The sequence below is a fragment of the Salvia hispanica genome, chromosome 6, assembly GCF_029641045.1.
Source record: "Salvia hispanica isolate PSC_SH4W2 chromosome 6, Shi_PSC_v1, whole genome shotgun sequence".
Taxonomy (NCBI): Eukaryota; Viridiplantae; Streptophyta; class Magnoliopsida; order Lamiales; family Lamiaceae; genus Salvia; species Salvia hispanica.
Window position 1 is genome coordinate 36,290,787 of NC_142697.1, and position 12,693 is coordinate 36,303,479.

Below are 12,693 nucleotides of genomic sequence, written 5' to 3' on the forward strand. Positions count from 1 at the left end.
AGCATTCTGCATCATAAGCTCTCTCCCTCTCTGCATTGTTTTTCTGTCGAAAGCTCTGCCCTCTCCTCCATCCAGTTCGCCGGAGCTCTGCTGATAGTGATGCTGCTTCACCAGAGACATAGCCGTTTTATCTTTGGAGACGAAACGCCAATCCGAAGAGCACTACCGGGGCGTATCTCGTCTTGCGGAAAGAGGCCTCCTCGACTCGGCTAAATCTTTTACGGTTTACAGTTTCGAATTTGTATTTGTAATATCGTTTCAGTTCTTCTTCTGTATTCCTTCTTTTGGGTTGTATTACGCCCGGTTTATATCTTGTAATTCCACAAACCAACATTGGTCTCCTGCCTCATTGTGAATTAGAGACGAAGCTTGGATGTGGCATTTGAGCCAGCCGCCGGTACGCCATCCTCTCCTTCGTGCTTCGGCCGTTGGATGTTGCCCGCCGTCAGTCCCGACTCCAGACGTCGTGATTTGACCGGGAAGCGACGTCGCGATCAAACATGAACGAATTTGGATAGGAAGCGGAATTTGGTATAGAAATCATGCAACACAATTCACGTTGATTTTGTGAACAAATTTGGTTAAGATTGGAAGAAATCAACGCTTGAATTTGGAAGAAATCGACGCTTGAATTCTGAAGAAATCTACGATTGAATTTTGGAAGAAATCGCACTTTGAATTTGGGAGAAATCACGTTGAGTTTGAGATATTGAATTCATGTTGATATACTAATTCCAAAAATGCCCTTGGGCTACTATTTTTAAGAAAAATCTGAAAATTTGTTAACCTATAAGATTAAATTAGAATAACAAGATGTGCAGCTGCGATTTATTCTCTAGTTATAAATTTAAAATCAGTTAGACCTTCATCACTCCTCTTAGTATTAATATACCAATTGTTATTAAATCTTAACATAATGTAGTATACTAATTTTAAGATGTGATAATATTAAATTAAATCTTAACATAATGTAGTATACTACTTTTAAGATGTGATAATATTAATTATCTTAAAAATCCGAAGTAATAATTTATAATAAGGTAATACACCAAAATATAATACTCCACTGATATTATACGATATTAGCAAGTTAGCAATATGTTCTATGTTCTTGAGATACCAAGTTAGCAATATGACTTGGTTTGACCAACTAATAGTTTTTTCTTTTTTGGCAAGGGTTATTAATAACCATGTGTATTATGGAAACTAAATACACCTAATATATGGAAGATTTCATCATTGGCCTTTATTTCTTTAATTAGTATATTTTATAACATGTTTAAAAAAATTAAGAAAGAAAATAAAATATTAATAATGTAAGAACACTTACATTTGTTATGCAACGGAACAAATTTATATGCATCGAAAATTCAATAACATAAAATGTTAAAGATGGAAGAAAACTTATTTTTTGATGAATATTAATTAATAAATATTCCAAGAAAATTAAATTGTAGTGATAATAAATTAATATACTAAAATGATGCTTTATTTTTTATTTTATAAAAAATCTATATAAGCAGTGATAAAATGTGATAATTTGAACTCTTTTAGTATATTGATTAATTAATATTAATAAAATATAAAATGTTAATAATAAATTTTAAAGGTGGGAGAAAACTTTAATTTTATTTTTACTGAAAAATAAACTTAATATGCATCAAAATATTTAGTCGAAGAAATAAAAGCATAAAAATGCGAAAAGTACTTTAAATGCATTTAGTTTCAATAATATACATTTATACTCCTATATAATTACTCTTGTTAGCATAATTTTATAAATTAATTCCAATATTTAATATTTCAACAGTATACTATAAAAAATTAAAATAAGAAATAAAATTTATATGTATAAAAAAGTTCAAATAAAAGAAATAAAGGCCAATAAATTGATGGAATCTTCCATATATTAGGTTTATTTAGTTTCCACAATACACATGGTTATTGATAATACTTGTCAAAAACTATTAGTTGGTCACACCAAGTAGGAATGTAAATTCAGGTACCCGCGGGTATCCAATCCCGAAAAATGAATTATGGCCTATATTTATAGGACAGAGGGAGTATATAATAAACATTAGACAAATAGACACTACTTAATTTTTTAATAAAGAAAATTTTAGCATAAATCTACACGTGATTAAATAAATTTACCATACGGGCTATAGGCCCTATACTAAATAAAAATATTTATCACAAATACATAATAATCTGGTCTAATCGAGTATTAGTCGGGTACCATAAAGCCGAAAAATCCTATCATTAACTACCCAAACCCGTACCCAAACCCGAAATTTTGGGTTTCAGATACCCAAAACCCGTCGGGTATTGGGTAGGGATCGGATATACCCGACACCCGCAGATTAAATTTGCAGGCCTAGCACCAAGTCATATTACCAACTTGGTATGACAAGACCATGGAATATATTCTCACAAACAACACCAACTGATTAATAATTGCTTTCATTTTGACCAATTTCAAAAAACTTGAATCTACAACAACTTTAATAAATTTTCCGAGTATCCAATAGACTCACGAAAATCACCTATACAAAAATATTTAAATTAATGATTATAAAGCAATTTCAGAATAATATATTATCATGCCCTAAATTTTTTTTATTTACAACCAACCATAACTACCTATTTTCGAGGCAAATACACTCAAATGAATCATTATAGTTTTGGAAACTTACCTTGAAAGAATATAAAATACAAGAAAATTTTAATTTTTCTTAAGTAAATAGAATGTACTAATGGATGAATAGTAGATCCATAACTTAAATTGTTACAATATATAATGGGCTCGATAGGTAAAACATAACATGTTATTTTATTTAAAAGTATCAATTACCACTTAATCGGTCATAATTTTTTATTTAAAGAATCAATTATCACATGTAATGCCTTACTTAAAAAAATTCTTTATAATAAATACTTCCTCCGTCTATCTCTGAGTTGTATTCCTTTTTTTATTGTTCCACTGTAGCTAAGTCATTTCCTTTTTTAGCAAAAAGTATTTTATTCCTTCTTCTCTTTAGTTTACTTTACTCTTTCTTCATCTTTTTATTTTTTTCCTGTTGACTTTGTTCTCCTTTTACATAACTCATTTAAAACAATTTTTCTTAAATCTCGTGGCAAAAAGAAATACTTCTACTACAGAGGGATGGAAAGAGTATCATATAAAAAGTTGGAAATATTTTAGAGTTGTTATCTCCCGTTGTAGCCAGAGACGAAGCCAGAAATTTTATATTGGGGGGCCCAAATTTTAGATAGTTTTTCGTATCGGTATAGCCAAAAATTGTTGCAACATAGGCAATAGGGAATTGCAAGAGATATAGATGAATAATGAAAGGGCAAAAAACTCGAGATACGTAATAGAAACTAAATATAGATGTGTTGGTCTTCTGTTAGAAAACAAAGTGCAAGTAAATTAGAAAATAAGATTAAAAATCGGATATATGGAAATAAATAGCAGTCCGGGTAAAACTCTTCAACATAAAAATGTAAGAAAACAAAACAAAACAAATACTCATATGAATATAATTCATGTCTAAATCTCAAATGCAATTTCACATAGAAACTGAACAGTCTAATAAATTGCAAAGATTGCTAGTATTATAATAGATCCCAAAGATAAAATATTTAATTTCGAATAACCAAAAAGACATAATCGTGTTACAAACATACAATTATCAAATAAATTTGTACATTACTTTTCCATAAGTAATTAATTATCCATTTACTAAGATTAGTGAAATTTTATTCAATGAAATGATAATTGCCTTACAGTATATAAATGCATTTATTGTAGATTATAGAAAAAAGGAGTATTAGACAAAAACAAGGAAAATAGATCGATTTGTTCATGAGGGGTTTCGAACTTGGGACACAAAATAAGGAAAATAAAACAATTGGACATAAAACAAGAAAAATAAACAGATTTGTTGTTGGGGAGAGTCGAACCTGGGGCATTAAGAATAGAGTCTTGGGCCCAAACCACCTGCACTATCTTAGAATTTACGTTATTATAGGGAATATATATAGTAATAAACATTAGCTGGGGGGCCCAGTGGGCCCCCAGGCCCCATAGTGACTTCGTCACTGGTTGTAGCACCTTTCAGTCATAAAACATGTAACATAGTCTCCACCGACGTTCCACAACCGTACGCTTCCAGCGCTATGCACGATAAGAACCAGTTAATTTGTTATGATACCAATGGTGTCCTTTCAAATTTCACCAAACTAATTAACTAAGGTAGCCCTATTTTCACTTTGTTAGTTGGAGAATAAGAAGAAAGTCTCGTTGCAATACCATGTCTCAACCCAAAAACATGCATACTTATATTACTATTAAGTGTGCACTTTTGGCATTTTTGTCCGTTCCTCATTAATTTCTCACATTCCACTCACGTTTTATTATAAAATTAATATACAAAAGTGAGACCTATATTCAACTAACTTTCTCAATCCACTTTTCTTTATATTTTTTAAAACTCGTGCCGCAACCAAAGTGGACAATTATTAGAGCATCTCCAATGGTCGGCTAGCGACCGGCTAGCCGATTCGTCGCGCTGGCCGATCGGCTAGCCGAACCATTGGAGTTGGCGAGCGGACCGGCGTGGGCTGGCCGATCGCTCGGTGCTGGCCGATCGGCTAGCCGCCATTGTGGCGGCCAGCGATCAGCCAACGCCGATTTTTGTTTTTTGTTTTTTTTTTAAAAACCTATATAAACGCGATTTTCGTTTAATTTTCATTTGCACCACTTGTTTTAACGATTTTTCTCTCTCTCTAACATTCTGTACAAGAGCATCATCGAGCGATGAGTAACGCGGGTGGTAGCGGTGGTGGTAGTGGTGGTAGTGGTGGGGATGCTGATGAGTACGAACAGAGGATGAACGAGGCTATGAATGCCTACATGAACCGCGAGATGGAGCGGTACATGCGTATGGTGGAACAGCAGGCGATACCTCACCCTCCACGGGTTATCCACCGCCGAGCAGCGCTGCACATCAGCGGCTGTACGACGACTACTTTTCAGAGAACCCGCGGTTTCCCGCCAACATGTTCCGGCGGCGTTTTAGAATGAGCAGGGAGTTGTTTATGCGCATCGTTGGCGCATTAGAGCGTCGATATCTGTGTTTCCACTTTAGGCACGATGCGGCTGGCAGACCCGGCCACACCCCTATTCAAAAGTGCACGGCGGCAATCAGGCAGTTGGCCTACGGAGGCGCGGCAGATATGTGGGATGAGTACCTCCACATCGGTGAGTCAACGGCCCTGGAATGTCTGAAGGATTTCTGTGGGGGCGTGATAAACGTTTTCGGTGAGCAGTACCTTCGAAGCCCTACTCCCGAAGATTGTCAGAATTTGATGCAGATGCACGGGGAGAAGCATGGGTTCCCCGGGATGTTAGGCAGCATAGATTGTATGCATTGGGAGTGGAAGAACTGTCCGACTGGCTGGAAGGGGGCCTACACGACCGGCTACAAGTCAAAGAATCCCACGATAATCCTCGAGGCCGTAGCTGATTACCGGCTGTGGACCTGACATGCGTATTTTGGGGTAGCCGGGTCGAACAATGACCTCAACGTCCTGAACTCGTCTCCTCTCTTCAACGAGAAGTGCCAGGGCGTCGGTCCAGCCGTCTCATTTGTGGCCAACGGCAACCGGCATGATATGGGCTACTACTTGGCGGATGGGATATACCCTCGGTGGCCGGTCTTTGTGAAGACGATCAGGCAAACAAGTGATGAAAAGAAGGCCTACTTTGCGGAACGACAGGAGTCGGCGCGCAAGGACGTGGAGCGCGCATTTGGTGTGCTCCAGTCTCGATGGGCGGCAATTATGGTCCACCGCGTTTGTGGGATGTCGGATGCGTTTCCCAGATAATGTACGCCTGCATTATCCTGCACAACATGATCGTCGAAGACGAAGGCGTACAACTGACTAGTTGGGCCAATGATGATGAAGTTGGTCCAAGCCACGGAACGGCCACCCCTAGTATACGACGTGGGGTACCTCTCGATGAAGCTGGCCGCCTCAAGGAATTTGCCAACATGCGCCAAGTGGATGCTCATATTCAACTCCAAAAGGATATAATTGAAGAGTTGTGGGCACGGAGGATTGCACGGCGATAGTTTTTTTTCTTTATTATGTACCTTTTTTAATGTAATTTTTTTTTATCTATGTACCTTTTTTAAATGCAATTAATGAATTTTCCCGTATATGTCTCGTAAATTTAATTTCGTAATTTAATCGTAATTTTAATTCCGTAAATGTAGTATTTTATGAATTATTTTTATTGCGGCTGGCCTATGGCTGGCCTAAATCTGATGTGGCAGGTGGATTGTTAGTGCTGCTGACGTGGCAGGGGGAGAAACTGCTGGCCGATTTCTGACCGATTTCTGGCCGAAGTACCATTGGAGATGCTCTTAGGGGACGAAGGGAGTAGTAAGTATGGTTATTATTGAGTTTATATGATAAATGTAAACAGAATAAAATTAATTAAATAAAAAATAAAAATAACAAATAGTGAATATACAAAAATATATTAAAACAAATAAAATTTTATAACGTGCCACCTTTTATAATTTAACCATCATTAAATGATATAATAAAATTAGTTTAAGAAAATACTATGAAAGAATAAAAATATCAAAATATTTGAGCATGAAATAATTAAAATGCCATGTCATATAGATTTACCAAAATTAAAATATTGCCATTTTTTTTCTAGGTAAAATAATTACGCCGTCAAAAAGGCCAAACAATGTTTAACGCGCCTTAATTAAATTGAGCTATAAATTGAAACCTTCAACTTTCTATCTAAGCATTCCATAATTCGGGAGAAAATAATTTTCGTCGTCTTTCCATCCCAGCATTTTTTTCCTGAATTTTGGAATTCATAGTTTTTCAACGTCTTCTCCAATGGCCGGCCCTTATCGATCGAGGTATTCCTCAAATATATCCGTCAGAACTAGTTCTGTTCTTTTTTTTAAAAAAAATTAAAATTAATCGAGATCGCCGCGGGTGTTTTTTAATTTCGGATAATTGATCGCAGGGAGGGATTAAGCACCAGATCCGCGGCATTTGGTAGCAATTCAGATGAGATTCAGGTGCGAATCGAGCCCGATTTCGAAGACGAGGTCACCGGTCTTCGTAAGCAAGTTCGACGATTGCGTGATGTAATTTTCAGCTCTTAATTCGTTTTTCATTCTTCTTTTAGGTTTTGACGGTGAAATTTTGTTCCGATCAGGTTATATGAAATTGAGATACCTAAAAAATGCCTCAATAGTTTTGAATTTTCGATTACCTAAAATTTTTGCTGTGAATTGGGGATATTGCTGTCTAGGCATTTAACTAGATTAGGAGAAATGAACGCGCCGTAGCTTTACTTGAAACTCTTAACTTTTTATTGAAATTTAGGATCTGTCGATTAGTTATGCCTCTGTTCATCATTCTCATGTTATTTGGAGTATGTTCTTTTAGGCATATTCACCATTTTCAAACCTGTGGATCCAAACCCCCAATTTTGATCTAATGTAGTTCATAATCTATCCTTGTGCTATTTAATTTCTGTATTTTCCATTTTCCAGTAATAATTACTCCCTCCTTCCTGCCCTAAACGAGACATTGCTGCACGTGACTTAAGAAAATGATGTTTAGAGAGTTAAGTGGAGAGGAAGATAAAGTAGGAGATAGAATAAAGAAAGAGAGAGTAATTGTATTATATTTCACCAAAGAAGGAAATGACTCACTTTAGATGGGACGGAAGGACTATTAATCAGGATTGTTAAGTTTTATTGAGAAACATGGCTTCTTATATCAAACAGTGTTTGTTACTTGTCCATAGAATTAAGTTTTAACTTGATAATATTCCTGGATGAAATCGCAGGTAGCTCAAGACATCGAGACAGAAGCTAAGTTTCAGAATGATTTCCTTAATCAGCTGGTATGCTACAAAAGCTGAGCTCAGAATCTAAATTGATAGCTCTAGTGTTGTTCTATATATATATATATATATATATATATATATTCTGAAAACTGATTACGTCCTTTTTTTGAGCAATCAACTGTTAATTTGTTGAAAATGGTATCTTTTATCTATAAAAGCACTGAATTGTAAGTCTGATAGCAGCATGACTGACTTTAGCTGGTTGTCATTAAAGCTTTGTTGGAGTAGTTAATTGAACTTGTTTAGCCACTTGGGCTAGAGTAATTTGATCGTGGGATTGTAATATAGTGCTGTTTATCTCTTGCATAATATGTGCCCCTCCCCTTGGAACTGTTTTCTTAGAATGCTCTAGATAAATTGATCTGTTGCTTGAAATTATAGTTAGTTTGATGCTGAAATTAATGCAACGAAACAACTAAGGATCTGTTTATTTGATATATTCAGCAAATGACGTTGATCAAAGCACAAGCTGGGGTAAAAAACAACATGAGGAGACTGAACAAGAGCATCGTCTGGGAAGGATCGAGCCATGTGATGCACGTCGTTCTTTTTGCTTTGGTATTATTTTTCGTTGTGTACTTTTTAGCCAAAATATCTCGAAGATAAGGATGTGAGCAAACTGTTGTGAGTTGTGACTATGGCAAAGATTGCTGTTGGTTAATAGACAGGCATAATACACTGTGAGCAACTTATTGTAAATACTATCTCACTTGGAAATTTGTTTGCTAAGCTTGTGGTTTGACCCAGTCTTGAGTAAATGGAATTATTAATAGCATATTATTTCTGCCTTCTATTCGTGTTTTGGGATTTGGTTTCATTTTAGTAGTTCAAAATGATGGTGATCCATGGTTGTCGCCGCTACTAACTATTAATATACTTTGGTTCCACTTTGTGCAGCTGTTCAAACTCAGTTAAATATAGAGGGGTAAATATTGCAAAATTCCATAGATTGTCTTCCGTTTTTGGAAATTCGTACACCTTTCATAATATAGGATTTCATTTTAGGGGATTTTTACACTTGCTTTCTATTTTATTATTTTCTTATTCTATTCCTCACAACATACAAAGATAACCAAATTACCCGTTCGAGAGATTTTAGTTTTTTATTATTTGATCAAACTACCCAACAAGGGATTTCGATTTTCCTAATATTGAAATTTCTCTTTGGAAATAAAATAATTGACCAAGTTACCTAGCAACAGATTTCTGTTTTTTTTTTTTTTTCATTCCTCATAAAATATAAGAATTGATTAAGCTATTTTGATCGATTTTTATTGTATTTTAGAAAATGCGAAAGTTCCCTAAAATGAAAAATTCACTTACTTTGATCTCATATTCTAAAAGGGGTGTAAATTTAATATCACAAATATAAAGGTAGTAGTTTATTTTAATTCCATATTCTGAAATTTCACATAATTGCGCATACTTTGAGGGCTGAGCTAACTTATTAAAATTATAGTTTGTTTGAATTTAATTGGGTATTGAAAAAAGAAACGAAAAGCCATATACAGTCACTTGTTTCGCAGTTGACTCAAACCCTCTCCACAACCCGAATCCTGCACGCCTTGATCATCAAGCACAGACTCACCTTCGACCCTTTTTACGCCACCAAGATTCAGCGCTTCTACGCTATCAACAACTTACTCTCCGCACGCAACCTGTTCGAAACAAGTCCCCAACGAAGCGTCTACCTTTGGAACTCCATCATCCGCGCCCACGCTCAGTCCCACCACTTCTCCCACACTTTCGTCTCTTCAAACGCATGCTAACCTCCGAGATTCCACCTGATAACTTCACTTTCGCGTGCCTCGCCCGTGCTTGCTCGGATAAGCTCGACATCTCAGCCTTGAGAGCTGTCCATGGGAAACTGATTGCTTATGGCTTAGGAGATGATTTTATCTGCACTAGTGCGCTTGTGAGCTCTTACTCGAGGATGGGAATAGCTGAGGAAGCGAGCCTTCTGTTTAGTGGGATCGATGGAGAGCCTGATTTGGTGCTTTGCAATGCGATGGTTTCTTGCTATGGGAAGTGTGGAGATTGAATTAAAGGAGTGGTGTTGTTTAACGCAATGATGGGGATGGGATTACGGCCGGATGGATACACGGTGGTGGGATTTATCACTGGGTTGAAAAGCTTTAGTTTGGTGAATGTGGGAGAAACGGTTCATTCATTTTGTGTTAAGTGTGGTTTGGATTTGAGTGATCGATCATGTGGGAAGTGCCCTTGTTGGTATGTACTCGAGATGTGGGAGTGTAGAGCTAGCTTGTAAAGTGTTGGAAAATATAGTTTTACTGGATGTAGTCTCGTGGTCAGCACTGATTGCTGGCTTCTCCCAGAGTGGAGATCATGCTATGCTTTTTAGGGAGTTTGTTATGTCTGGATGCAAGTTGGATCCGCCTCTGCTTGCTATTGCTTTGGCAGCTATTGCTCAGACGGCCGTTGTGGGGCCGGGGTGTGAGGTTCATGGCTATGCTGTGAGGCATGGAATTGATAAGAGTGTTGGAGTTTCCTCTGCTCTTGTTGACATGTATGCAAAATGTGGATTCTTGGAGATGGGGATTAGGGTTTTCGAGAGGATGCCTAAACGGAATATTGTGTCGTTTAATACTGTGATTTTGGGGCTTGGTTTGTATGGGCGGAGTGGTGAAGCACTGAGGGTGTTTGACGAGGTTCTTGAGCAGGGGATGAGACGACTCTTACTGGCATTCTCTGTGCGTGTTGTCACTCTGGATTAGTCGAGGAAGGGATTGGGTATTTCAAACTTTTGAGAGATAGATTTGGTGTTGAAGTGAGAACTGAGCATTATGTATACATGGTTAAGCTTCTTGGGATGGGTGGGAGGTTAGGGGAGGCTTATGATCTCGTTATGTCATTGACACAACCCGTGGATTCTGGCGTGCGGGGTGCTCTTTTGTCGTGCTGTGAGCACTATAAGAACTACGAGGTGCATGAGGCTGTTACTAAGCATTTTTCAAAGAATGAGAGCATAAGCAGTGGTGACAGTGTAATGCTCTCTAATTCGTTTGCTCACGTTGGGAGGGTGGGAATGTGTGGAGCAGCTGAGGGGTTGATGGGGCCAGAGCCAAAGGGAAGTTGCCTGTGTGCAGCTGGATTGCTTCGTAGATCAATCAAGTGGCGAAGAAAAGCTCGTTGAAATCCCCTCCATGGCTCACTATATAAAGGTGTGGAGTTAGAGATGAGTCTGGAGTGAAGAATGTGTCTCTAGGGAGGGAATGCTAGACCTTCCTTGAGGAAGCCAAATGACAGTGGTTCGCCTTCGTCGAGGCCCAATGGTCTATTTCTACGCTTTCTGCCACGCCCGGTCATCGTCGTTTTTGGCTGAAGAAAATTCACCTCTTTTATATCTCCTAAAGTATAAGGAAAACGAGGGCCAAAATGCAATGATTGTATTTTAAACACATAATAATAATAATAATAATAATAATAATAATAATAATAATAATAATAATAATAATAATAATAATAATAATCATCGTATGAGTATGGCAAAGTACTCAAATTTTTTCATGCTCAACTCTATGAGTAATTATGTATAAGTCTTAAATATACAGATACATTATAATATTCCCTACTTTCCTATGTAGCTGAGTCGTATTTCTTTTTAGATTATCTCACTGTAGCCGAGTCATTTCTTTTTTTGGCAAAAAGTAAATTATTTCTTCTCACTTACTTTATTCTCTTTTTATCTCTCTACCTTTTTCCTTTTCTAGCTTATTTTCCATTCACTTAACTCACTTTTAACATAATTTTTTAAAACTTGCGCCGAAAAGAAATGCCTCTACTACAAATGAACGGATTTAGAATACTATTAATTCATTATTCTTGAAAGTGTTGAATATTTTTTTTATAAATATAAATAATATAATTTAGATGGTGTTAATATATGTTAAAAAGGGGTGTGTTATAATGCTAACTTTTCTTAAATTGCTAACGTTCTAACTCATCATTGTAGTGTATTAAAAATGTCAACACGATCACATTAAAATGTCAACACAAATTTGTGTTAACATTTTCATATACCGTGTTGACATTTTAATGTCTTTTATGTTTACATTTCAATGCCATCGTTTTGATATTTTTAATATACTGCATTGATGAGTTAGCATAATTAGCAATTCTAGAAAGTTAGCAACGGATCACACCTCTGTTAAAAATATGCAAATGTATATTGGATTTTCAAAACTGATTGAATAATAGATGTTGTAAAAGTGTGATTGTTTTGTTCGAAATAATAATATTATTTTAAAGTCCATGTAATAATATCTTCATTATTTCTCATTTATGTAGATTTATTGAGAATGTGTAATCAGTGCGTAAAAATGATTTGGTCCGTGCATCGATCGCACGAGGGATTATACTTGTGTATGACAAACGGAAACAAAATATTGAAAATAATCTTTTTTATTACCGATTAGTTTGTTTCATGATTTTCATGTTTATTAAACGCAGATTTAATGTAAAATAATGAAGTTGAAACCTCAATCAGTCTGTCTGACCGTACAGATACAAACAAATATGGACATATGATGATTATAGTGCACTACACTTTTATGTTTGAGAAAACAGGTACATCATCATGTGATGATCTCCACTACTTCACCAAAGGTCCTTTGTGTGATTCATTCCCACGTACAAAATATGCATACCGTTTCATGTAGATAAGCAAATTTTAATATATGTAGCATAACTTTACATCAATATAATACTATAATTGG

The 12,693-nt window shown here is 36.2% G+C and overlaps 1 protein-coding gene and 1 pseudogene across 1 annotated transcript; both read left to right on the forward strand.

Annotated features, from left to right (window-relative positions):
* Nucleotides 1-6,808: 6,808 nt before the first annotated feature.
* LOC125204452 (bet1-like protein At4g14600) lies at nucleotides 6,809-8,737 on the forward strand. Its single transcript, XM_048103115.2, has 4 exons — nucleotides 6,809-6,953; nucleotides 7,064-7,187; nucleotides 7,898-7,954; nucleotides 8,402-8,737. The coding sequence occupies exons 1-4, from the start codon at nucleotides 6,931-6,933 to the stop codon at nucleotides 8,561-8,563; spliced, it is 366 nt and encodes a 121-aa protein (XP_047959072.1). The 5' UTR covers nucleotides 6,809-6,930; the 3' UTR covers nucleotides 8,564-8,737.
* LOC125203201 (putative pentatricopeptide repeat-containing protein At1g64310 pseudogene) lies at nucleotides 8,595-11,583 on the forward strand (annotated as a pseudogene).
* Nucleotides 11,584-12,693: the final 1,110 nt, after the last annotated feature.